Source organism: Poecile atricapillus, chromosome 20 (assembly GCF_030490865.1).
Source record: "Poecile atricapillus isolate bPoeAtr1 chromosome 20, bPoeAtr1.hap1, whole genome shotgun sequence".
NCBI classification, from domain to species: Eukaryota; Metazoa; Chordata; class Aves; order Passeriformes; family Paridae; genus Poecile; species Poecile atricapillus.
Genome location: NC_081268.1, coordinates 9,614,148 through 9,639,582, shown reverse-complemented (window position 1 = coordinate 9,639,582; position 25,435 = coordinate 9,614,148). Strand labels below are relative to the sequence as shown.

The 25,435-nt window shown below is 50.4% G+C and overlaps 1 protein-coding gene across 18 annotated transcripts in view; it reads left to right on the top strand.

The window, feature by feature from the left end:
* The window catches only part of EHMT1 (euchromatic histone lysine methyltransferase 1), a 107,092-nt gene that overhangs the window by 63,734 nt on the left and 17,923 nt on the right, over nucleotides 1–25,435 (top strand). For 15 of the 18 annotated variants that reach the window (XM_058853663.1, XM_058853660.1, XM_058853670.1 and 12 more), the window contains 13 exons: nucleotides 2,340–2,381; nucleotides 6,365–6,542; nucleotides 7,852–7,988; nucleotides 8,742–8,930; nucleotides 9,945–10,025; nucleotides 11,829–11,949; nucleotides 13,064–13,198; nucleotides 15,768–15,910; nucleotides 18,720–18,863; nucleotides 20,583–20,809; nucleotides 21,420–21,584; nucleotides 22,638–22,720; nucleotides 23,951–24,057. In XM_058853663.1, the coding sequence (XP_058709646.1) occupies nucleotides 2,340–2,381; nucleotides 6,365–6,542; nucleotides 7,852–7,988; nucleotides 8,742–8,930; nucleotides 9,945–10,025; nucleotides 11,829–11,949; nucleotides 13,064–13,198; nucleotides 15,768–15,910; nucleotides 18,720–18,863; nucleotides 20,583–20,809; nucleotides 21,420–21,584; nucleotides 22,638–22,720; nucleotides 23,951–24,057 (1,752 nt within the window). The remainder of the gene's footprint in view (nucleotides 1–2,339; nucleotides 2,382–6,364; nucleotides 6,543–7,851; nucleotides 7,989–8,741; nucleotides 8,931–9,944; nucleotides 10,026–11,828; nucleotides 11,950–13,063; nucleotides 13,199–15,767; nucleotides 15,911–18,719; nucleotides 18,864–20,582; nucleotides 20,810–21,419; nucleotides 21,585–22,637; nucleotides 22,721–23,950; nucleotides 24,058–25,435) is intronic. The other 3 variants (XM_058853659.1, XM_058853658.1, XM_058853661.1) reach the window with 3 other exon arrangements.

Sequence of the window (25,435 nt, the reverse complement as noted above, 5' to 3'; positions counted from 1 at the left end):
CATAAAGCAGAGCCCTGCTTTTTTTTCTTTTTGGAGGCATAAGGAGCTGTCATTTGGTGCATTCATGGTGGGAAGGACAGAAATGGGCCTTTCTTTGTCATGGGACAAGTTTGGTTATTTTTTTTTTGTTGTTTTTTGCCAGAGGTAGAGAATAGATCCTGCAACAGGCAGATCTCCACTGTAACAGTTGGTTTTCATCCCTGTGATGCTTTATATGACTACAGTGAGCTGGATCCTCTCATTGTGCTGTGTCTGAGGGTGGAGGGGGACTGGCCTTTAGGTCAAGGAAAGGATTAGCCATGGGAGTCATTCCCAGAAATGCATGGAAGCTGCTGCAGCTTTGTCAGGGTCGGTGGAATGCATTGGTGCTGTGATCCAGCAGATCCAAAGGGGCCCTGAGGTCCCACTCAGCTCAGCACAGCGGTGGTGAGGTGGGAAGGGCTCAAAGCTGTGAGTCCCTGTGCTCTGGAGCAGGGAGAGAGAGAGAAAAAAGGGGAAAGAGAGAGAAAAAAGGGGAAAGAGAGAAAAAAGGGGAAAGAGAGAGAAAAAAGGGGAAAGAGAGAGAAAAAAGGGGAAAGAGAGAGAAAAAAGGGGAAAGAGAGAGAAGAAAGGGGAAAGAGAGAGAAAAAAGGGGAAGAGAGAGAAAAAAGGGGAAAGAGAGAGAAAAAAGGGGAAGAGAGAGAAAAAAGGGGAAAGAGAGAGAAAAAAGGGGAAAGAGAGAGGAAAAAGGGGAAAGAGAGAGGAAAAAGGGGAAAGAGAGAGAAAAAAGGGGAAAGAGAGAGAAAAAAGGGGAAAGAGAGAGGAAAAAGGGGAAAGAGAGAGAAAAAAGGGGAAAGAGAGAGAAGAAAGGGGAAAGAGAGAGAAGAAAGGGGAAAGAGAGAGAAAAAAGGGGAAAGAGAGAGAAAAAAGGGGAAAGAGAGAGAAAAAAGGGGAAAGAGAGAGGAAAAATGGGAAAGAGGCACCTCGCCAGCTCCAGGTGAGGAAAGGTCCCTTGGCTGTGGCACCACCTGTGCCTCTGGAAGCAGCTGGGAGTCCAAAGAGCACAGCAAGATCAAAAGCTGTGGGCACCAGGCTGGGGAGAGGGGCAGAAGCCACTCCTGCCTGCCAGGGTTTCCCCTCACCACTCATTTCCCCTCTGCCTTTCCCTGGCTGCATTTGAATTCTCTGCTCCCACCCTGGCTGTGTTTCCTGGCTTGCACAGGGAAGCCCAGCTGCCATCACTCTCCCACCAGGATGTCTCTTACCCAGGGGAGGCTTTACAGCCCAAACTGCCTCCAGCCCCCAGTTGGGAACTGGAATTTGGCCAGGCAAACCCCCAGACCCTTGTGGAATTTAACACAGAGAGAGATCCTGTGGGGCTGAGAAATTGAAAGAGGCAATTCCCTCCTGAAAGAAGACTCCTAGCTTGGGAGGGAGTGTTTTCCTCATTCATATTTTATGTTACATCAGAGGAATATTTATATTCAACCCCTTGGGCTTCAAGGTTTGTCTCTGGGAAGTGGTGTGTGGTATTTGGGAGCTCACTGGGATGATGGTGGTGATCCTTCTTTTGCTCACACGACAAAAGCAGCTTCAAAAAACCGAAGCCTGCACTTGTTGGGCTGCTCTAGAAAGTACAAAGCCTGTCCTCAGCTCCTCTGGCCATTTGTCTTGGGCTTAAAATAGGGAGAGAAGCAACATTCCCAGGAAGGGTGGTGAGAAGAGGCTGTTCCCATGGTCTCTGCTCAAGGCTCTGCAGCTGAATGGGAACCCAAGATTTGATCTCAGTTCTGCAAGACAATAAAACATCTGTTGTGTTCAGCCTTCCTGATAATTACTATCTCATTTTCCCTGTTGTCTCTGGAATTTACATGCTGTTTTCTTTGGAGCAGCAGAGTCCTTGCTAGTTGTCATTTTTCTGTCCCGGTTATTCCTTTGTTGAGCTGCTTAGAGGAGGCTCCTCAGCTCAGGAGCTTTTCCTGCACCGACCTTCACACCTTATCCCCATCAAAACCTCCATGAAATCAGGTGCTGTATCCTGGGAAATAAATTGTAGAAATCACCCAGGAGCTGATGTTACAGGACACAGTAGTTTGCTTGGCTAATATTTTTTAGGGCACTGTTGTTTTCTTGGTGAAACTTGGTTCTGCCCAGGAGGAGGAAGGTATTTTGCTGCCTGCAAAGTGTGAACATTTGTTTTCCCCTGGCTCCTGCAGAAACCCACTGGGGCCAAAAAATTGTTTTCTGTAATCCAATAGCTGTCAGGGGACCTTGGTAACCTTTTCCTGCACATGTGAATTGGTCTCTGAAAGGAAGAAGAGAATTTTCTCACCAATTTAACCAGCTTTTTCTCTGTTTAGGAGTTGCTTCCTGAATTGGGATCGAAGCTGAATCTGAAACAGGTGACAATTTTAATTGATGTTGTCGCATGTTAAGGTGGTTTTTGAACAGAGACCTCAGAAGAGTTATTGACAGCATCATTTCTGCTCCCCTTCTGAATAGAGCAGGAACACAAGCATTACCCTTTTGGAAGAATCTTTCTTTCACTTCTAATCCATTTTACAGCCCTGTTAAGAACCCAAAAGTTTCCAGGGCCAGGCAGCAGACTGAAAGTCAAGTGTGTGTCTGTATGTGTGTCCTGTGCTTGGAGAAGGCTCCTCCTGCTTGGGAACCACAGTTTCTGAGCTTAACTTCAGTAAAACAGAAGGGATAAAGGATGATAAAGGTAGTGAGGGCATCCCAGAGTTACCTTTGGTGGCAGGAGGAGCAGATGGATGAATTGGGAATCCCAAGTTGTGTTTCCTTTCCTTGGTGACCACGAGGCTGCAGTTTGGGGTGTGTGTGTCTCTGGTGATATTTTCTTTATGCTGTGCAGAGGACTGGGTCAGCAAATAGTGCAAAAATCCTTTAAATGAGAGTTTTGGCCTGATTCACAGTGTGTCCCCAAAGTGGCAGGTACCAGTTTAACTGGGGGAGACAGTGTGGGCAGGGAGGAAGAGCTTGGAGCAGGAGATACTCTGCTTATGTTGGTCTTAAGTAGCATTGCTGTTAAATACCTGATCCCAGAGCTTTCAAACCACATGAGAAGCTGCAAGAAATGAAGATGTTGGTGTTGCAGTTTCTTTTTCTCTCTCATTTGTAGCCCTTTTTTTGGCCTCCAGTGGCCCACAGGGAGCTCAAACTGCATCCTGGAGTTTCCTTTGCATGGGGTTCTGCTCTCAGTCGTTCTCTCAAACTCTGATTTAAAACCTGTTTAATAAGAGCAGCAGTGATGTAACTGTTCTGTGTAGCTGAGAACAAGGAAAGGTGGTGAGAAAACTGACTTTAAAATTTGTGCTGATTCTTTTCATTGCAATCCTTAGATGTAATATTTTTATACACAGGAGAATTCTCTTCACCCCTTTCTGGGAATTCTTGGGTCTTTTTTTTACCATTGCTGCATATGCATCCAAGTAAATCTTTATCTCACAAGACTTAATTTGATTTAAAAAAAAACTTTTAGCAGAATTGCCATGGAAAAGTCAAATTTAGCAGTTGTTGTGCAGCCTGTTGAAGATTTTAAATTTATTTCTGTGTTGTAATTTCAGAGGGAGAGAAAAACCCCGAGCTAATAACATAATACTTTTCAACTTCAAAATTGGATTGTATTCTTCCAAGCAGTCTGGCATGGCCTGAGTGTTAATTCCTGGTGTTTGGGAGTAACAGCAACTTTTATCAGAGACCAGTTGCAAAAAGCTGCACTTAAAGGACACAAAATGCAGCCCTTGTTTACACTTGTGTCAGATCTGCCTGTCCCAAGCTCATTTTTTCTAAATTTAAGTTAGAGATGGAAAGCACTGGATATTTCAGGGGACTTGGGAATTCTCAGAATAATTGTGTAACCAAGAGTTACTGTTAACCTTTAGATCTATAAACTCAGGACTTTTAAGAGGTATAAATAGTATTGTTGAGACTATTCTTGGCATGCTGTGCCCTGCACTCCTGACGTGCATTTTTTAAGGGGTAGCACAACTGGGAGCAGACCCAGGAGTGATCCAAGGTCCAGAAAATGATCCTATGGCCACTCAATTTGCTCATTCTATTAAAATTATTGAAAAGAAAGTTTTAAAAAAAAAGAAGTTGGTCATAGTCCATAAGTATCTCCTGGGAGTGTGAGGTTCTGATGACACAGGGCTTTTTAATTTAGTTGCAAAAGCCATAATGCATTTAATTATTTGACAGTGAGAGCAATTAAGCATTGGAACAACATATCAAAGGCTGTGGTGGATTTGTCGTCTTTGACATCGTTAATCCAAGACTTGCTGCCCTTTTAGCAAAGCTGTGGCAATTGAGCCATAAGTTATGGGCTTGATGCAGGAATCATTGGCACTTTGGCCTTTTGCTGTGGGTCATTTCTGATTATCATTAGAGCTTTGCTGGGCCTGGCTCTGCCAGCACCACACACGTGGCACAGCCTAATTAGGGGAATCAGGCTGTTCCTGGTTTGTTCCCAAGGTCACATTGCTGGAGAGCAGTGGCTGGGGGTGCCTGGCTGAACCTGAGTGCTTTTATTGCTTCCTGCTTTTTATTCCGGCCTTGCTTCCGCCTGGGTTCCTCTTTCTGCTTGGGTTTTTCAGCTGTTGCTTCTCAAGTCCCTTGAGAAGAGTTTTCCTGTGAGTGGAGCAGTGCTTAAACCTTAGAATTGTGGAAAGTTTGGGTTGGGAAGGAACTTAAATCCCATCCCATCCCACCCCTGCCATGGCAGGGACACCTCCCACCATCCCAGGCTGCTCCCAGCCCTGTCCAGCCTGGCCTTGGGCACTGCCAGGGATCCAGGGGCAGCCCCAGCTGCTCTGGGCACCCTGTGCCAGCCCTGCCCACCCTGCCAGGGAACAATTCCTGCCCAATATCCCATCCAGCCCTACTCTTTTCCAGTGTGAAGCCATTCCTGGCACTCCGTGCCCTTGTGAAGAGTCTCTCATCTTTCCTTCAGGCACTGGAAGGCCACAATGGGGGTCTCCCCAGAGCCTTCTCTTTTCCAGGCTGAGGGATTCTAATTCTCCCATCCTTTCCTTGTGTTCTGCTGCTGGTGCTCTTGTTTTGCTGCCAGACCTGCCTGCTGTACAGCTGGATGCAGTGGGATAAATCAGAGGGCAAATCCAGTGTAAAATGTCACAGCAGAGGCAGCTTTCACCCCAGTGTCTGTTGACGCTGTGGGAGAGAAGGACAAGCAGGGGCTTTGTTTCATGTTCCTCCATGTGTTTCCTTTTCTCACCAGGTACCTCCTTGCTGGGCTGTAACAGGAAAATGTTTCAGTGAACTGGACTAAGGGGCCTTGCCCTGACCTTGGCTTCCCTTTGCCACACTTGACACAAAAGGCACAGGAATAAAAGCGCCATTAAACCAAGCCATGACTGTTTAAAGAATAAACACAGATGGAAAAAGGAAACGCAAACACAGTCTGGACCTCTCTGTCTGAGGCTTTTAGGGTACATAAAACGGAGTTAGATGCTCAGGAAGGGGATTGTTTCCTAAATTAGAGGAGGAAAACATTGAGGTAACATCAAAAGCTGAGAAATGACGCTCAGGGACAGGGCTGAGTGGTGGACTAGACACTGCTGGGTTAATGGTTGGACTTGGTGACCTTAAAGGTCTTGTCCAACCTCAGTGATTCTCTGTGGAGCTGTAGGAACTCTTTTTTCCTAACCAGAGGTGCAGGATTTGGTACAATCTCAGATCAGAGCAGGGTGAGTGGCTGTGCTGCCTGGGAGGGACTCCAGGAACAGCTACAAAATCCCCTTGGTTTGCAGTGGGAGCCTGGAGCCTGCCCAGGGCTTGGAACAGCAGCAGCTGGAGTGGGAATCTGTGGGTTAAGGGAAGCTTGGACATCTCTCTGTAGGTTGCACCTCAATGCCAAGGAAAGAGCTGCTTGGGCTGTGTTTGTTGTGTGCTGGGCTGGAGGGGGGAGCCTTTGCTGAGGCTCAGTGGTGCCAAATGGTGTCCAAAAGGAAAAAAATCCCTTTCCTCTGCTGCCTGTCCTCTAAAACAGCTGAGCAGGAGCGTTGCTGAGCGTGCTGGGGGTGTGTTCCAGGGAACAGGTGCTTTGGTTGAGTTGGTTCCTCCTCTCCAGGGCCACCCAGAGCTGTGTGAACAGGGTCTGCTCCTTGTCATGACCCCTGCGAGGTCACCTGCACATCCTTCAGCCCAGGGGGGACTCACCTCAGCCAGGCTGGGGTTTAGGCATCCCCTGAGATGCTGGAGGAGGAGCTGTGTGCTCCTGCTGGGAACATGATCCTGCCTTCAGCTGAAAGTGACTTTGATCAAGGGAAAGCAATTAAATTAATTTCCTAATTTTTTAAAATGACTCAATGCAGGAACTCAATTTAACTGCCTTTTGTTTTTCCAGCATGCAAGTAAAGACCCCAAAGACGGGAGAGACATCAGAGATCAGAAGGAATCCAAGGAGAAGGAGTTTGAGAACATGCTGGACTTTGTGAAGCCGTTGTCGTTGCCCTCTCTCCCGGGCCTTCACCAGTCACTACCTCAGAACCAGAGCTATGTGGCCACCACCAAGTCGCAGACAGGTGAAAAGGGGAGGGTTGGAATGTTGGAATCCTGAGCAGCTCCCACCTCCCAAACCTGTGCTGAGAGGGAGATGAGGAGATTAACAAGGATTAAAACCTCTGGTAGTACCTTTTTGCCACTCAGGTTTCCCTTCCCTGCCTGTGCTAAAAGCTGTTCTTAGAGGAGACACTTTGATCCCTTTTTTCCTCTGGGATGTTCTGAGGAGGTTTCTGTCAGTTCTGTAGGGCTTTGAATATCTCCACAGCTGCTTACCAAGAATTGCAGCCTTATAAATAAAATTAATTGGGTTCACAGAATTTTTTAGTGGTCTCTTCATAAATTCTGGTGAAATTTCATTACGTGGAAAACAAAAGAAATGTTTTAAGGAACAGGCTGTGCAAGGGCAAACAATAAGAGTGGTGCTGAAGCTGGCTGTTCCTGAAAGAGCCTGCACCAAGCATCCTTCTGCTGTGCAGTCAGCAAAGACAGCAGCAGGCAGGGAGCTGTGATGTCTGGTTTGATTAGAAGGCCAAGAGGGAGACTTAACAAATTAAGACCCAATCAAAGGAGTGAAAGGAATCAAACAGACTTCCATAGTAGGTGTGAAATGAGGTTAAATGACAAACAGCTCTTTATGTAAGGTGCCTTTTCCCTGTGTGTTCTTCAGTTATTGTCAGATTGCTTCCATTGTCAGTCGGTATTGTTGGCCTTGCAGTCTCAATTTGAGCAATTGGATTCCATTCAGCCTCCTACAACATCAGCAGCACTGCCAAATGCAGGATAATTTAAGGATTTGATGCTGTGTGTGCTGATGGAGGGGCCAGAAGGAGTGTGCAGAGGGCACTCAGGGTTTGGGAAGCTCTGCAGCCCTGGCAGAGTTTGTGTGCCTGCACATCCGTGTGTGTCATCCTCTGCTTGACTTGAAAATAAATCAGTTGGAGTGGGAAGTTTGCTCAGGTTGTGCCCTCAGATGTGATTTCATAGAATCACAGAAGGTTTGGGTTGGAAGGGACCTTTCAGATCCCACCCCAGCCATGGCAGGGACCCCTCCCACCATCCCAGGCTGCTCCCAGCCCTGCCCAGCCTGGCCTTGGGCACTGCCAGGGATCCAGGGGCAGCCCCAGCTGCTCTGGGCACCCTGTGCCAGGGCCTGCCCACCCTGCCAGGGAACAATTCCTGCCCAAAATCCCATCCAGCCCTGCCCTCTGGCACTGGGAACCATTCCCTGTGTCCTGTCCCTCCAGGCTTTGTCCAAAGTCCCTCTCCAGTCTCTATCCCTTCTTCTCATTCCTGAGCAAACTTTGGGTTCCTTCTGCTTCTCTTTTCCAGCTGCTGCAGTATCTCGGAAGAAAAAACGGAGAATGGGAACCTATAGCCTGGTTCCCAAGAAAAAGACCAAAGTGTTAAAACAGAGAACAATGATAGAGATGTTTAAGAGCATAACTCATTCCTCTGTGGGTGCCAAGGTAAGGGCAGCACTGAGCCCGCTGCACATGTTTGTTGTCACTTACTTGTTCCTCTTTTTGGACACCAAGCCCATGTGGAGGTGCAGGGATGTGCTGGCTTGTTGGGATCAACATCTTCCCTTCTGAGTGTCCATCTTCCCTCTGGCAGCAGCTTCCTGCTCCAGGCTGGTCCAGAGTGGCTGTTCAGATACCAGCTCCAAAACAAACTTTTTCCAATGAATGTTCCCCTTCTGTGCAGCTGGACAACTGGAGAGATTTCAGGCATTCTCCTTTTTGTTTTGGTCCTCAAGGTCTCGTGCTGCTGCTTGAGGCTGTAAAGAAAAACATGTGGTTGCTTATAAAAGTTTAGATACGGACTCACTCCTGATTTAATTCTGCTTTTGCTGCGACCTGTGCCCTGAAGTTTTGGTCTTAGAATTCAAGGAGAACAGTGCTAGGATTTCAAGGAGTGATATGAATATCCCAATGTGATGGGTAACTTCCCTTTCCATTCCCTAGAACCCTTCCTGCATCCCTGGTGGAGCTGCCCCTCCATGTTGGAATGGGCTTCTCCTCCCTAACGTGCAACCACGTGAGTCTGGAGTGACTCCCTGTGGTCCCCGGGGTCCAACAGGGTGAGGTGACACATGGCAGGAGCTCTGGAGGGACACAGAACCAGCTTTAGAGCACAGAGGAGAGTCTGGCACAGATCCAGCTGCTCTGTCCCAGGAACTGATGTTGTCTTTGTGTCCTGTGTGCTTGGGGGACCTGCAGAGCGACAAGGACCTGGGGGATGGCAGCCCTCACGTGAACGGGGAGAGCCTGGATGTGGACTCTGAAGAGGAGGACTCGGATGAGCTGGAAGAGGAGGATGATCATGGAGCAGATCAGGCGGCCGTGTTCCCTGGGGATGACAACAGGACCTCCAAGGACAGCGCGTCCGACGCAGACAACGCCAGGAAGGTGATTCCTGTGCCCTGAGCAGGATTCCTGTGCCCTGAGCAGGATTCCTGTGCCCTGAGCAGGATTCCTGTGCCCTGAGCAGGATTCCTGTGCCCTGAGGGACACTGCTGGGTTATCAGGGATAGCACTGAAGCAATTTTTAGGTTTTTGTTCACCTGCAAGATGACAGAAGGATCAGCAATGACAGAGAGGCTCTTTGGTGAACATTTCCTGCTTCCCCTTGTACCTGTGAGGGTCTCCCCACCTCCTCCAGTTCCAGCCCTACACAGTTCTGGGATTCACTCTGCAGAACTCCCCAACGTGTAGTTCTGGGATTCCCTGAACCAATAGGAGACATCTTCCCAATCCTGCTTGGGAAAGCACTGAAATAATCTTGTTGTGCTTTTTTTTCCCCAAATTTTGATACACAGTACAGGCATGAGGCTGGTTTGAGATGATCAAAGAAGTTGAAATTTAGTTAGAAAACTTTATTCTGCAGTAGAATTTTTCTTTTTTTTTCTCCCTCTACCATCCCCACAGATGTTCCATGATGTGATTGGAACTCACTGAGCTCAGTGCATGTGCAGCTTGGGGTTGGGGGTGCTCTGATGTGTGTGGGGCACAGCAGGATGGTGGGGGATGCTCTGTTTTGGGATCCCCAGGATGGTGGGGGATGCTGTTTTGGGATGCCCAGGATGGTGGGGGATGCTCTGTTTTGGGATGCCCAGGGTTGGGGGGGATGCTGTTTTGGGATCCCCAGGGTGGTGGGGGATGCTGTTTTGGGATCCCCAGGGTGGTGGGGGATGCTGTTTTGGGATCCCCAGGATGGTGGGGGATGCTCTGTTTTGGGATCCCCAGGGTGGTGGGGGATGCTCTGTTTTGGGATCCCCAAGGATGGTGGGGGATGCTCTGTTTTGGGATCCCCAGGATGGTGAGGAATGCTCTGTTTTGGGATCCCCAGGGTGGTGGGGGATGCTGTTTTGGGATCCCTGACCTGACTGACCCATTCTGTTCTTGGGTAAATGGTGGCTGCAGATGGATGACGGCGAGTCTGAGGAGGAGCAGGAGTCTGTAGAATCTGGGGAGGAGGAGGAGGATGGAGACGAGTCTGACTTGGTAAGCTGGGCTGCTAAATGTGTTTTTCAGCCCGTGGCCTGTTGATAATAATTTTTCCCCTTTGCACTGCTGCCAGAAGAGAGAGATAGAGCAAAGCCAAAGCGATGCAGTTTCAGAGTCTCCTTGACAAAACTCATTCTCTGAAACCGCCCACACACCGAGTATTGTTTTCCACAAGGTGCTTAACCCTGATCCGTGGCACAATTAATTGCTTTCTGATGCTAACTAATGGGCTTTTGTTGTTTTCAACAAGGTGTTGACTGCTTTTAATCATTTGAATGTTAGCAGAGGTGTTTAAGGGTGCTTGAGTTCCTCAGATGTGCAGTTGGCACGGGGTAGGAGCCTGAAGTTCTGCTGGGCTGGGGTTGTTCCCAGGTCCACTGGCCCAGCCCACAGCCTAAATTCACTATTCCTGATGGGCAGCTCCTACCAGGGAGACAAGTAGCACTCAGACAGACAGACAGACAGACAGACAGACACTCCCTGGAACCTTGGTCATACAGCACCAGGTCAAGACTTCCAGCAGCTGCTGGGGATTTCTACTTTTTATTTTCAGATGGTTGGTGAAGAGAAACCGATGAGTTTTTAATTTAAAGTGTTCATTGATTGTCTCTGTCCGCCTCCCTCCCCTTTCCTTAGAAACTGTCTTTCCACAGCCTCTCAAGTTGAGGAGCCAGCATTTAAGGCACCCCAACTCTTCAATCACCTTGAGAAAATTCTTGATGTTCTGAGCTGGAGGTAGAATCATGCACCCCAAACACATCAAGTGACTCGCTGAAGCTCTTTAGGGTTTTGTTCCCCGTGCTCTGACAGCCCAGGAGCAGGGGAGGAGCAGGGGCTGTGGGGCTGGGGAAAAGGCTGAGCGCACACTCGGGGGTTTTGGGGCAGCCTGGAGAGCCAGGGCTCAGCTCCACGTGTTCCCTCACTGGGAGAGCAGGGCCTGGCACAGCTGCCCCTGGAGGTAGGGCCTGATCCAGCTGCTGGTGGTGCTACCAGGAGGTTTTTCCAAGGCTTTGCTGGCAGCTGGATAAGCATCAGGAGCCGGCGGTTTCAGTCTGAACATGAATTTTATGATTGATGCGTTAAACCCTGGCAGGGTTGGGGTGCCTGATTCCTGTTCTGATGTTGACTTGGAAACCCCAGCCCAGACAACTGAATTTTTTTAAACCAAAACCCAAAGTCTGTTGAGATTCATATGTGTGGCTGAGTATTTGCTGCATGATTGGTCTGTGCTGCCCTGTGCCTGGCTCAGGGAGGGGGCTGCTCTGCTGCTGTGGAGTTCAGTTCCCCTGGGTTCACTCCAGCCCTGCCAGGTGGCTCTTCAAATGCAAAATGTTTTTTTTTTGTGGAGAAATATGAATATTTTAGTTAGAAAACCCAACTGCCAGAGTTCAAGAAGCGTTGGGACAACCCTCTGAGGCACAGGGTGAGAGGTGTTTGTGCAGGACCAGGAGCTGGTGATCTTTGTTGGGTCCCTTCCAGCTCAGGATATTCTTGTGATCCTACAATTATTTTTTGGGAGAAGCTGGAAGTCTGAACGCTCCTGCCAGCTTGCAGTGCTGCTCATGAGCGTGGCGTGAGGCCTCTGTGGAAGAGAAAGTGCAGCCTGCCCTGCTGAACTGACAGGAAATCCACCCACACGTGTGCCTGAGTTTCCTTTTCAGTGCTATAAAGGCATCTTAGCACCCCTTGGTTTCAAACCCCTGGCTCTTCTCACACAACCCGAGCTGGGTGAGGGCTGTTCCACAAGGGGACCCTGGTGCCACCATGCCTGACGTGCACGTGGCCTCTCTGCATCCTCAGAGCTCGGAGTCCAGCGTCAAGAAGAAGCTGCTGAAGAGGAAAGGGAAGACGGACAGTCCATGGCTGAAACCCACCCGCAAGAGGAGGCGGAGGAATAAAAAGAAACAAGGCGGTGTGCTAGGTAATGAATGGGTTTTGTTCCTTAATTCCACCCCAGTGAGCCTCCAGCTGCAGGGGGATGGACCTGAGGCCTGCAAGTCTGCAGGGCTGGCTCTTCCTTCCCGAGGCTGTGTGATGAGCCTGGGTGAACTTCTCCCTCCCTGGCAGGAGCTGCTGGTGTCACTGTGGCAGCAGAACACCTGGCTTTGTCCTTGGAATGCTGGAGGAATTCTATTTCGTTCACAAATCCCTTCATTGTAGGGTATCCCAAAAAAAAGGTTTAGTGTGGCCTTTTGGAGGAAGAGGAAGAGGAGATAGAGGACAAGGGGGAATGGCTTCAGACTGAAAGATGGGGAGGTTGATGTTATCTGTACAGGAGGAATTGTTCCCTGGCAGGGTGGGCAAGCCCTGGAATAGAATTCCCAGAGCAGCTGGGGCTGCCCCTGGATCCCTGGCAGTGCCCAAGGCCAGGCTGGACAGGGCTGGGAGCTCCTGGGATGGTGGGAGGTGTCCCTGCCATGGCAGGGGTGGGATGGGATGAGCTTTGAGGTCCTTTCCAACCCAAACCAGTCTGGGATCCTGTGACGTGTGTCCATGTGGACTCCTGTCCCATGAGCTCAAGGGAGCACGTTTAGATGCAGAAGGGAAAGGAAGAAGCACCCTGGAATGGTTCTCCATTGTGTGGATGCTCGTGCAGGAAGTGAAGCCAAGGGAGTGAAGATGCTCTCAATTCCCTCCCAGACTCTCCCACAATCTCTTCCCTCTGTTCACTTAGAGGCAGAATTTGGCTTTTTTGTTTCCCCTGCCCCTAAACTGGCTGTCACCTGTCTCATCCTCCTCCTGAGGTGCAGCTGGCTCTGCCTGGCCAGCGTGGACCCGAGCCCTGTAGGGCAGCAGGTTGGGGGCCGGGCTCAAGCCCTGCTTCTTCCCTTCCTTGTGCCCTTGCAGAGGTGGAACTCATCTCATTTATTCCCTTCTCTTGTTCCCTGCCTGGGTGGAGGTGGAAGCTCAGTGCCCAGACCATGTGGTGTTGGCACATTCCATGGGCTCTGTGCTCACGGATCCCACAGGGAGCCGGCACTGGCTCAGGGTGCCTTTACCTGTGGGGTCTGTGCACGTCCCCTGTTCCCATCCAGGTGCTGAGAGCTACAAACCCTCGCTGGGCAGCAGGGAGGGCCCCCCTGGCCAGGAGAACAGCATGGAGTACATGGAGGTGTCCCTGGATTCCCTGGATCTCCGGGTGAAGGGGATCCTCTCCTCACCAGTGGGAGGTGAGTGCTGGGGTTGGGGTTGGGGTCAGGGCTGCTCTTGTGTCTGGGTTTGGAATCTAATTTGAATTTGAGTGTGGGGCCAGGTTTGGGGTCAGGACTGTGTTTGGGGGTCAGGTTTGGGGTCGGGTTTGGGTTTGGGGGTCAGGTTTGGGGTTGGGTTTGGATTTGAGGTCAAGTTTGGGGTCGGGTTTCATTTGGGGTCAGGTTTGGGGTCGGGTTTGGGTTTGGGGTCAGGTTTGGGGCCGGGTTTGGATTTGGGGTCAGGTTTGGGGTCAGGTTTGGATTTGGGGTCGGGTTTAGGGTCGGGTTTGGGTTTGGGTTGAGGTTTGGGGTCGGGTTTAGGGTTGGGTTTGGGTTTGGGGTCAGGTTTGGGGTCGGGTTTGGATTTGGGGTCAGGTTTGGGGTCGGGTTTGGATTTGGGGTCAGGTTTGGGGTCAGGTTTGGGGTCCCTTTGTTCCACGGGTGGTGCCGTGCGAGGCCCCGGCTGCCCCCTGGTGGCTACAGAGCACAGGGAGCAACGGGAATGGGATGGGATTGGGATTGGGATTGGGATTGGGATTGGGATTGGGATTGGGATAGAATTGGGATTGGGATGGGATTGGGTTGGGATGGGATGGGGATTGGATCACCCTGGGATGGGGATAGATATGGGTCTGCGTTGGGTATGAGGATGAGGGTAGGAAGGATGAGGATGAGATAGGCATGTGTCTGGGATGGGAAAGAGGATGATGATGGGGATGGGACTGGTTGGGATGAAGACAGAGATAGGTCTGGAATAGGAATGGGGCTGAGGATGAGATGGAAATGGGGCTGGGCTGGGGGTGAGCATGAGGATAGGTATGGGGTTGGGATAGAAATGGGGATGGATTTGGAATGGGAGTGAGGCTGGGCATGTGGGTGAGGATAGGGAGGGTGCTGGGATGGAATGAGGCTGTAGATGGGATCCCAGTTCCAGTGAGGCACGTTAGCTCGGGAATACTCTCACCAAGGGTGCAAGGTACTGCCCCAGCCCCCCTGTCCCACTCAGCAGCTCCCTCCACTCCCTAAAATGTTCTGATTCAGCATCCCCCAGAACTGCTGCTGCTGTCCCCTCAGGAAGGGCTCGTTCAGCCCTGGGAGGAGGAGGAGGAGGGACTGGTGCTGGGCCCTGGGTGCTGAGCCCCAGCTGCTGCTCCCAGTGCTGAGCTCTCCTCTGCTCCATCCCCTGGCTGGATCCATCCCCACTGCTGCCTCAAAGGTTGAGTGTCTCCTTTGATAGAGGCACATCAAAGAGAGGGTGGGAGCTTTCCCCACCAAGGGAGGGTCAGGAGGGATGAGGGATGCTTTCACCAGAGTCTCTGGATGTCAAACAGATTAGGGAAGTGACAGCACAGAAGGCGAAGAATGAGCTTTGTGATTTGTGCTCCCAGAGAAAACTCTGAAACCTTTAAGATCTTGACGGGATTTTCCATGAAAACAACGAGGACTTTCCCTGGCCTTGTGTGTCTTGAAATATCCCTTTGCTAGGCTTGGCCTTGCAGCTTGTTGGCTCAGGGAATTCCTGATGGGATGAGAGGGGCTGGTGCTCGGCTGGAGGGGTCAGAGCCACGGGCAGGGTGCTCTGGGGGAAGGCTGCCATTGCCAGGGCAGCTGAAGAGGAATCTCCCCCAGGGATGAGTTAAATCTGCAAAACCTCACAGCAAGATAACTCTCCATTCCCATTCAAAAGCTTGAAAAACAGCAGCAAGCTTCCTTCTCAGTGTGAGTCAATCCCATAGCAGTGGGTAGGGAAAGCTTGGGATGCTTCAGGGTGAACCAGCCCAAAAATTCTGTGTTGCAAGCATTGCAGAGATGGTTTGGTGCAGGACTGGAAGAGCAGGGTAGGATTAGAATCAACCCCGTTGTCACAAGGCCAGTGTTTGGCAATCTTGGGTAACCCAGTGATAGATTTCAGTCCAGAGGAGCCACAGGAATATTCCCACAGTGACTCCCCTCAAAAGCCCTCAACCACCTTTCCATAGGTTTGTAAATGTTCAGTATCTGAGATGAGGAACAAGAACATTGGAGCATCTTGCTGCTTTCTTTTCCCTGGTTTATTCTCTTTCCAAAATAAATAATTCTTGCTTGGCTGACACCAAACAGTCCCAGGAATTTTGTTTTCCCATCTGTGTAATAAGCCTTTGCAAATAGGAGTTTGTGCTTTCTTGATCATCTCTATTTATCACTCCACTGCCTATTCAAATTTCCAGCTCTGGGTGGTTTCCTCCAAATTTCCTGGTGCCAGATCCCAGTGTTGTGGGGAGGGGAGAGAGGCTGATAAAAATCTGCACCTCATTGCTTTGCCTTTTTGAGGTTTTTCTCAGAATAAATTGATCTTAACTTATCACTCTTGATTTCAGTCAGTCAGCTGAGTGTGGCTGGACTTGGAAAAGTACAGGAGGCTTTTGCAAACTCCAGCTGGTGTAAAAGGCTCTTTTACAGGGTGGTGCTAAAGCCTGGAGAGCATTTCAGGATGTGGCTGGTGTTGATGGACTGAATCCTTTCTCCTGGAAGAGAACTCGAGTTAATTCACTGTTTTTCCATGCCCCAGGTCTCTCCAATGGCCCTGAAGCAATGGAAGATGGTCTCCAGGAGGTTCCCCTGTGTAGCTGTCGAATGGAAACCCCCAAAAGCAGAGAGATCACCACGTTAGCCAACAACCAGTGCATGGCCACGGAGAGCGTGGATAACGAGGTAGGAGCCTGTCCTTTAGCTTCCCACAGCCTTTCCTGCTGAGGACGAGGCCAGAAAGAGTGAAAAGCTGTGCCAGGAGCACGTGTGGGGTCACGCAGGGGCTCTGCTAGACTGGGACCCACTGGTGTGAGGAATGGCAGCACTCTGTGCCTGTCACAGCACTGGGATCAGGCCACTGGGAAGGGAGCAGGTGCTGTGTCTGCACTGGGAGAGGCTCTGGGTGGGTCTCTGGGGCCTGTCCTGGCCTGTGTGGCTGGATGTGGTTGATGTGACATTCACACTTCAGGCCAAATGGGCTCAAATACAGGAACCTGCACCAGAGGGAGAAAATCCCGTCAAGGATTGGAGCCGGTTTCCCTTGACCACGAAGGAACTGCTGCAAACCTTTCTGTGGCCAGGTGTTGAGTTCAGGAGCTTGGCATGGCCTCTGCTGCCCCAGCCTTCTTCTCTCCTCCTCTCTTTCTGTCCCAAAGCTTCCCAGCAGCTCTGCAGCCCCAGGTCTGACTGCCTGACAGGGATTGCACTCCATGCCCTCAGTCCCAGCTGGGCTGGTTGGGCTCTGCTGCTTCCAGAAGTGTGGAAGGAAGCGGCAGAAGTGACTCCATTCCAAAATCTGGGAAGTGAGAACTGCAGGACAGGAATGCTCTTGATGGATTCTCCTTTTACTGGGAGACACTTGGGTTTCTTCTCAGCTTCAGCCTCACTCATGCTGGGAGTGAGAATATCCCTAGCTCTCCTCTAGGATCCCAGGAGAAGGGTGGATGGAGGGACAAGGGGATAATGAGGTTTGTAGACCAGCTCTGCCTCTGTTAGTATGTGCTGGTACCTGTAGAGAGAGGAATTTCCAAAGAATGGCAAAATTGATTCATTAAGGAGAAAATGTCCTGGGAGACTCATCAGAGAGAGGGGGACCCCAGGGTTCCTAAACAAACACAGGGTGTGTGAAAGAATTCCTGCTCCTGGCTATGGTGAGTTGACAGTTCTGTCCCTGGATAAATCACAGGGAGGAATAGCAAAGGCCATGCTTTATGTTAGATTCTTTTTAAAAATGGAATAAGTGACTCAGAGATGTTAGAGGAATTATATGTGTGAATAGTGGCTTCTCCAGACTGTCCTGTCCTTGGAGAGCGTTATAAATAGTTATGAGCACCCTGCTGCACTCTCTAATGGTTGGAAAATAGCAATTAATCATGCTGAACTTCTTTTAGAGTTTCTAACAAATAATGAAGTGTGGCATAACAGTGCAGGGTCTTCCTCACACAGGTAATGCAACTTTCCACGTGTCAATGGAATTTCCTCAGCTCAGTAAAATTCCTCCTCAGGAGAAGATCCTTGGTCCCCTTGTGCCACCCCTGCAGCCCCTGGGGTCGGGTGGTGACAGGGACCAGTCTGGCCAAGGTGTCCCAACCACAGGAAGTCTTTGCAGCTGCAATTTGGGAAAGCTGAATTGGAGATGAATGATGAGCCTAGGTTAAAATCCATTCTCTGTTCCCACAGGGACGTTGCTTCTGCAGGAGTGGAATTTTAAACAATAGGAGAGAAAGTTTAGTTTTGTTGAGAAAAAGTGGCAAACCCTTGGCTGGAACAGAGGGACAGTTTGTGGCACTGACAGCTTGAGTCCCTGACTGACTCTGTCACGAGGACAATCAGTTCTTCACCTTCCCTCCAAGGGACCCTTCCTTGGAGCAGCCTTTCACCTTTATATTCCTAGTTTATAAATCTCCTTTGCCAGGTATTTGGGGAAAGCAAGATTATTACCAAGGGGAACTTGAAACAGGACCCAAAGAGTGTCGTGTCACGCTGGCAGGTGACAGCTGGGACAGTGTGGTGGCTTTAGGAGGTGCTGATCCCTCCTGGTGCAGCAGAGCAAGGAACACTGGCTGGGAACAGGGAACCCCAGTTATGGAACCTGCTGCCAGAAGCAGGACAAGGTGGGGCATGAGAAGGCATGGAGTGATAGGAAAAATGGCTTTAAGCTGAAGGAGGACAGGTGAAGATTGGGCAGGAATTGTTCCCTGGGAGGGTGGGCAGCCCCTGGCACAGGGTGCCCAGAGCAGCTGGGACTGCCCCTGGATCCCTGGAAATGTCCAAGGCCAGGCTGAAACAACCTGGGATAGTGGAAGGTGTCCCTGCCCATGGCAGGGGGTGGAAGTGGATAAGCTTTGAGGTCCCTCCAACCCAAACCATTCCATGATTCTGCGATTCTCTTGATTTTTAAGCCCAGAGCCGTAGATTGGTGAAATCCTTTGGAAAACCTGCTCCAAACATGACTTTAGCTGAGCTCTCATGAAAGCCTGGCTCTCCATCCCTGTGGTCTGGGCAGGGGCCAGTGCTGGAACCAGTACAGACGATAACTTCCCTGGCAATGAGGAGCAATTATTTTTCCCTTTATCTTCCTGTGACTCGGAGTTTTGAGCAGTAACAAGGTTTAGCGCGTATGGTCTCGTTCTCTTGGTCACTGACACCCGCTCTTCCTGGCAAGAGGAGAGTGTGTGTTGTGTGAGTCAGGCCCCTGGGACTGCCCCTTCTGCTGCTTGGCTGTTGCCTATTTCCAGTTATGATTTCGTTGTCGTTGCAAGGAACAAATGACTCGGGGTGCACATGCATGTTAGTTAGTAAATGATGCATTCCTTCCTGAGAGCAGCTTTCACAGCTTCCTGCTGCACTGCTAATGCTCTCTGGCACACAGCTGAATTCCTGTGAAAAAGCCAGGGCTCCTCGAGGCAGTGTGCAAAGCCTTCCTCCCCACAAGCACAGGGAGTGTTGTGGTCTCCAGTAATTTCATTTCCTTTAATTTCTCCTGTTCCAGCTGGGCCGATGCACAAACAGTGTGGTTAAGTATGAACTGATGCGCCCGTCTAACAAAGTCCAGCTTTTGGTGCTGTGTGAGGACCATAGAGGGAGGATGGTGAAACACCAGTGTTGCCCTGGCTGTGGATACTTTTGCACTGCAGTAAGTCCGTGCTCTCGATCTAGGGAAGGGGGTACCTGTTGCAATAGCTGGAAGCTGAAGGTGGAGATGATCCCTAAAGGGGTTTCCCTGACTTCCTGGCATCAGCCCCACCTCGTTCCACAGCACATCAGGAGGTGTTTTCAATAGGAATGTGTCTGAGGGTAGCTGAAATCATCACCTTTATCTTCCTGGAGACCCCCAGGGGGTGTTGCCAAAGGGATTTCACATGCTGGAAGTTTTGCCTTTGGAATTTCTTTGCATCGAGGGTTTGTTGTTTTTCTTTCTGTGTACAGATCAATCACATCCAAAAAATGTCATAGCTTGGTTTGTAAATGAACCTGTGCCCCCACCTCTGTGTCCCCTCAGGCTGGGGAACCTGAGTGATGGCACTGGAGCAAGGCAGTGTTGGAGATCTCAATTAGGTTAGTTATTAGGAAGATTAAAAATTAGGAAGAAATCCTTCCCTGGCAGGGTGGGCAGGCCCTGGCACAGGGTGCCCAGAGCAGCTGGGGCTGCCCCTGGATCCCTGGCAGTGCCCAAGGCCAGGCTGGACAGGGCTGGGAGCCCCCTGGGACGGTGAAAGGTGTCCCTGCCATGGCAGGGGGGTGGAACCAGATGAGATTTAAGATCCCTTCCAGCTCAAACCACTCTGTGACCTGTTGCTTCTTCCACCTCTGCCACCGAGGCTTTGAATGGCCTTGGAGCAGTCCTTTAGTGGTCAGTGTCCTGCTTTCCCTGTGGATAAAGCTGAAGGGCACCACCTGAGGCCTCAGGAGTGATGATGAGGCTTAGTTGTGTGATGCTGGTATTTTCCAAGATGACTCGAGGGAAGATGCTGCAGTAGTCTCAAGCATTATTGTAGCAAATGGAGCCATCCTGGGTTTTCTTGCTGAGTCAAAGATCATTTAGAAGATAAAATCCTCAAAACCCTTCAAGGCATTTTGCAAAGCTGAAATAGAGTTAATTAGATGGCTTGGGAGGACTGAACTCAGGAGAAGAGGGGGTTTGACTGGCCTTTCCTTGCACTCTCTTCCATCTCTCAGTGCTGTGTGCTGGTGCACAGAGGTGAGCCTGGAGTGTTTGTCTGTGCCATCCAGAGCACAGCAGAGCTTCAGGCAGCACTGACACCACAGGCAGGGAGTTCTGGGGTCCTGCACAGCAGCTGCAGGGACTTTGCTAGAAAGGGAGAATAATTTGAAGAGGAATTGCGCAGTTTGTTGCATGAGCAATCAGTTTGTTTGGGTTAATTAGGCTGGTCCAGGCAGAAGAGTCACATAATTTGAGTTACAGTGGGGGTCAATGACAGATTCATGCAGGTTCTTGAATGGTTTGTGTACAGCTGTGTTTCAGGTAGTTTTAATGCTGGCTCAGCACAGGTCTGAAGTTTTCTTTTCCAGTTGTGGGGGCGTCCTTACAGTGCACTGGCACTTCTAGAGACAGAAGCGAGAACTTCAAGCGTTAGAGGGAAGAGCTGGAAATCGGGACTTGTTTGTTCTGTTTCCCAAGCACAGTTCAAAATCTTGCTTTGCAGTCCTTAACCAAGTGAGTTTTTCCCCCTTTACCTTGGTTTTGTTCTCTTCTAAAGAAGTGGCAGTGCTTGCTTTACTGTACTGGACGCAGCAGGGCCGAGAGAGGTGGTGAGAGGAGTGGCATGGAGCGTGTGAAGGGGCGAGGCAGGGGCCGAGCCGGGGCTGAATTCCTTCTCTGTGGTTTTTTAAGGGCACTTTCATGGAGTGTCAGCCCGAGAGCAGCATCTCCCACCGCTTCCACAAGAGCTGTGCCTCGCAGGTGAACGACACCAGCTACTGCCCTCACTGCGGGGAGGAGGCCTCCAAGGCCAAGGAGGTGACGATAGCCAAGGCTGACACCACCTCCACGGTGTCCCTGAGCTACGAGCAGCAGAAACCCGCGGCTCTGGAGGGCAGGGCCGACACCACCACGGGGAGGTGAGCACAGGGGGGAATCTCAAAGCTCCTGCCCAGACCAGGCTTTGGTTTGGGCTCCTCCTGAGCCTGGGCTGGCTCAGCTGTGGGAATCTGCAGGGGTGTTCTGTCCCAGAGCTGCCCCAGAGCTGAGGGAGAGGCTCTGGAGGTTCAGGAATGAAACCATTCCTTCCTCTTATTGTTAGGAATGGAATAACAGTGGAATTGGCTGATGCTGCCAGGTTTGCTAAGGGACAGTGATTCCCATCTGCAGCTCCTGACTCGCACCCACAAGTGCAAACAGAGGAGGAGAACACAAATCAAAGCAGCCCTGTGCTGAGCTGGGCTCTAAATTCCCATCCCATCTGGCCTTGTCTGGGTGGCTTTAAGACTTGCCCCATGTGCCTGGGTCTCCTGTAGCACAGAGAACCTCAAGATGTAGTCAGAGGGCAGTGCAATTCCTTTCTGGGACAGGTTCTTACCGAAAAAGCTGTAAAATAAATTGCTTTGGGTTTCGATTTCAGTTACACTTATCTGTATTTAAAATGCATTTGCTTTCCTTTTTTGGCACGAGAGACATTGTTGTGTATTTTTAATGGTTGTGATTTGGCTGTTTCTCATTTTTCCTCTTCAGTGGCACTGGGACGAGGTTGTCAGAGGAAGACAAGCCAGAAAGTTCAGCTGCTGAAGGCTTTGACATCGCTGGGTCTTCAGTTTTTCCAAAGCCTACTACTAGCTTGACCCAGGGACCAGTGAAAGAAACTCTGGAAAGTGCCCTGATTGCCCTGGACTCTGAAAAGTAAGAAAAGGACCATTGGGTCACTCCAGTTCCCAGCAAAGTTGCTCAAGCCTAGAAAAAACGAGATTTAGCTTTTCTGGATTTTGGTCCAACTCAGAGCTTTTTTTGTTCACTTCACTCATTAGTCATCCCCAACAGATTTGGGAGAACTGTTACAGCTCTAAATGTTTTATTGATTTCTCTGGAGGATTTAGTTTTTCACTGGCTCTTCAGCTGCAGCTGTAACTTCTGGAAGCTCCTGTTCACAGCAGTGAGACCTAGAATCTGTTGTTGAGCAGCACTGAACAGATCCAGCCCTCACTGGCTGCAGCTGGATGGAAGGTTTAAAACCTCCTCCTGGAGACCTGTTTTTCTGGAGCAGAGAATCACAGAAGGTTTGGGCTGGAACTGATGTTAAAGTTCATCCAGTGCCACCCCAGCCATGGCAGGGACACCTCCCACCATCCCAGGCTGCTCCAGCTCTGTCCAGCCTGGCCTTGGGCACTGCCAGGGATCCAGGGGCAGCCCCAGCTGCTCTGGGCACCCTGTGCCAGGGCCTGCCCACCCTCCCAGAGAAGGATTTCTTTCATATATTTAATCCTAAATTTCCTGTCTTTCAGTTTGAAGCCATTCCCTGTGTCCTGTCCCTCAATCCCTTGTCCCAAGTCCCTTTCCAGCTTTATTGGAGCCTCTTTAGGCTCTGGAAGGGGCCCTGAGCTCTCCCTGGAGCCTTCTTTCCTCTGGGTGAGCACCCCCAGCTCTCCCAGCCTGGCTCCAGGGCAGAGGGGCTCCAGCCCTGGGATTGTCTCCATGACCTCCTCTGGATTCACTCCTCCTGTTGGGGATCCCAGATTTGCAGGCAGCTCTGCAGGTGGGGTCTCACCTGAGCGGGGCAGAGGGGCAGAACTCCCCCTGTGACATTCCTGTGACATTCCTGGGACATTCCTGGGACATTCCTGGGACATTCCTGTGACATTCCTGGGACATTCCTGGGACATTCCTGGGACATTCCTGTGACATTCCTGTGACAGTCCTGGCTGCTCATCCCTGGGTTTTCTCTCCCCTCTCCTGCAGGCCCAAGAAGCTGCGGTTCCACCCGAAGCAGTTGTACTTCTCTGCCAGGCAAGGGGAGCTGCAGAAGGTCCTGCTGATGTTGGGTAGGTGCCTCCTTCCCAGGCCAGGGCCCCTCTGGCAGCACTCCCAGCACTTCCCAGCACGGCACTGCATCATCTTCCCAGTGCCCCCGGGAGCAGAGAGACTCCTCTGTGGTGTGTCACTGGAAAGGGTTCATCCCTCTGGGAAATGTGCACTGTTCCCCACTTGTGTCTGCATTTGAGCGAGGTTTTATCCAGGCTGGGTCCCCAAAATGACCTCCATGTGGTTCTTCCTGTCCCCTCTCCGTGCCTGGAGGAGATATTTGCATCCCATGGAGAGGGAAAAGATGGGAGTCAGCTTAAGACAAGACCCATCAGCAAGAAAGCAAAAAGGAAGAGCCTTCAATCCGTGGGGTTTCTTTTGGGGTACAGAGTTGCCTATCACCAGGTGCCTTTCAGCTGCTGAGCTTGTTTTTAGCATCCAATATTCCCCAGGAATTTCCCCCTCCGAAGGACACAATGTTTCCTCAGGATGCTTCCTTTCCACTCCAGTACTTTGCTGTACATTTTTGGATGCTTTCTGTTCTTGCCCTTTATCAGTTCCTTCTTTTTTTTCTTTTTTTTGTCTAGCAAGTGTTTGCTCCATTGTTCCTGTCTTCAATAGCACAGAAATGTTATTCATTGATATTTAACTACGGCCTCATCATACACAACATGTTATCATGCCCAGACATCTTTGTCTGGCTGTCAGCATCATCTGTCAGTCTCTGCACAGCTGTGAGAATCTCTGGCCAGATCCTGAGGCTGTGTGGAGAAATTCCATCCATGTTGCAGCTCTGTATTTGCAGGGTTGCCACAAGGATCACTGGTATTAATTGCAGTTAACAGTGGTGAGACAGAGGCCAGGTGGTACCAACTCTTTGCTGATCCCAATTTCTGGGTTGCTTTAAACCAAGCAGCGTTTTTTTTTTTCCTTTTTTTAATCCTTGTGTGGTGTTTGTTGTTTTTGAGATGAGTTGTGCAGCTGAGGGATGTGGCCTCTGGAGAGACAGTAATGCCTTTTAAAGGTTTTGAATCCTGTGGTGTTTGTAGCTCTGGGTTTGAGGGCTGCAGCATATTGAATGTGCAGGGGACTGCCCTGAGAGCTTTCTGGTGAAATGTGCAGTGAGACATGAGCAGGGCTGAGGATGGGCTGGGAACCCATCCTTTAAAAGCCTTTAGCTGAGACACAATTCTCCTGTTACACTTCAATCTCTGAACCGTGGTTGAAAGTGTCTCTGCTCTGTTTTGCAGTGGATGGAATTGACCCTAATTTTAAAATGGAGCATCAGAGTAAGAGAACCCCTCTCCATGCTGCCGCCGAGTCTGGCCACGTGGACATCTGCCATATGCTCATTCAGGTCTGTCTGCACTTCCAGCCCTCTGAACAAACCATTTGCTGTGGGCTTTGGTCTGCCCCACCTGGAAATCTGCAGTGGAAAAATCCCTCCTGTAAAAAAACCTCCTCCACCCCAGGGTTTGCTGAGGGAGGAGTGGGGCAGAGGAACGGGAGGGCTTGGAGGGCACAGCTGGAATTGTCCTGCTGGGCTGTTCCCCAGGCAAGGAGCAGGGGAAGATTTGGTGCAGGGCACTGTGGGGCAGGTGGGGATCTGTGCCTAAGCACAGCCAGAGCTGGGCACTGCCAGATGTGCCAGATGTGCTTGGATTTGATCTCCAGGCCAGGTTGCTCTTGGTGATGAAGGCCCTGTATTCCTTTCTGTCAAAGCCTGAGGAGCTCCAGCAGGATTTTTCCTCTGCAGCATAAATGTCTCACACGTGGAAAGGAGTGAAGGGAAGGTGCAAGTTTGGTTTGTGGTCTGAGATTTGGATTCTAGCTGAGGGAAGATGGTCAAAGGCATAGGGATGTTGTTGAGCCTGCTCCAAAACAATGTGAAGAAGAAAAATGATGAAAGAAGTTGTAGTTTTTTCTTTTTTGTACCGGTGTACTTGGTCTGGAGTGCCTGGAAGTGTGTTTTGCTTACCCTGTGGGATTGGGAAACCTTAAAGGGCTGTTGAGAAGGCAGCAGTGACTGGCCCTTGGAAAAGATCCTGCTGGGTGGTGCATTTCAGCAGCTGGAATTGGAGGCTTTCAGGTACTGTTTGAAGGCAGCAATGGGCCTTCCTGGCTGCTCTCCCTGAAATTACTGCATGTGAAGACAGTGGAATGAGGAGAAGGAGTAAAACTTGTGAGATATTACAAACAATTTAATTATCAGTAGACTTGGTTTGTTTCCAAAGTGCTTCATCTTGTCTCTCCCTGAGGTCTGGCTTCTGCAGCAGCCCAGTCTTTGGCTGGGAATGGCCCCAGCTTGTTCCTCTTGAAATGCCTGGAGATGCCTCTCCTCTGCTCTGGTTTAAATAGCTCTGGCTGGGGAAAAAAGAGTCAAAAGAGAGGAATTCAGTGGGAGGCACCTGAAAACAGCTCCTTGTGCCAGGTGAACCTGAGTCAGCTGCTGTGAACAGGTCTGAGCCTCTCACACACACACACCTGCCAAGAGCTGTGTCTGGGACATTCTGGGTTGAAGTTTTGGGTGGTTCCTGAGCTCAGCCCAAGGGCTAAAGCAGGCAGGATAACCTGACACAGCCATGGTTTGGAAAAGAGTGAGGTTGAGCTGAACAGATGCTCAGAGACCTCTGTGGAAGTGGTGCCATTGACTTCCACAGGAATATTTAGCCAATCCCCAGGATATTTTTTGCAGCTCCTGAATCTGTTGCAATCAGGGGGTTGTTCCTACTGCT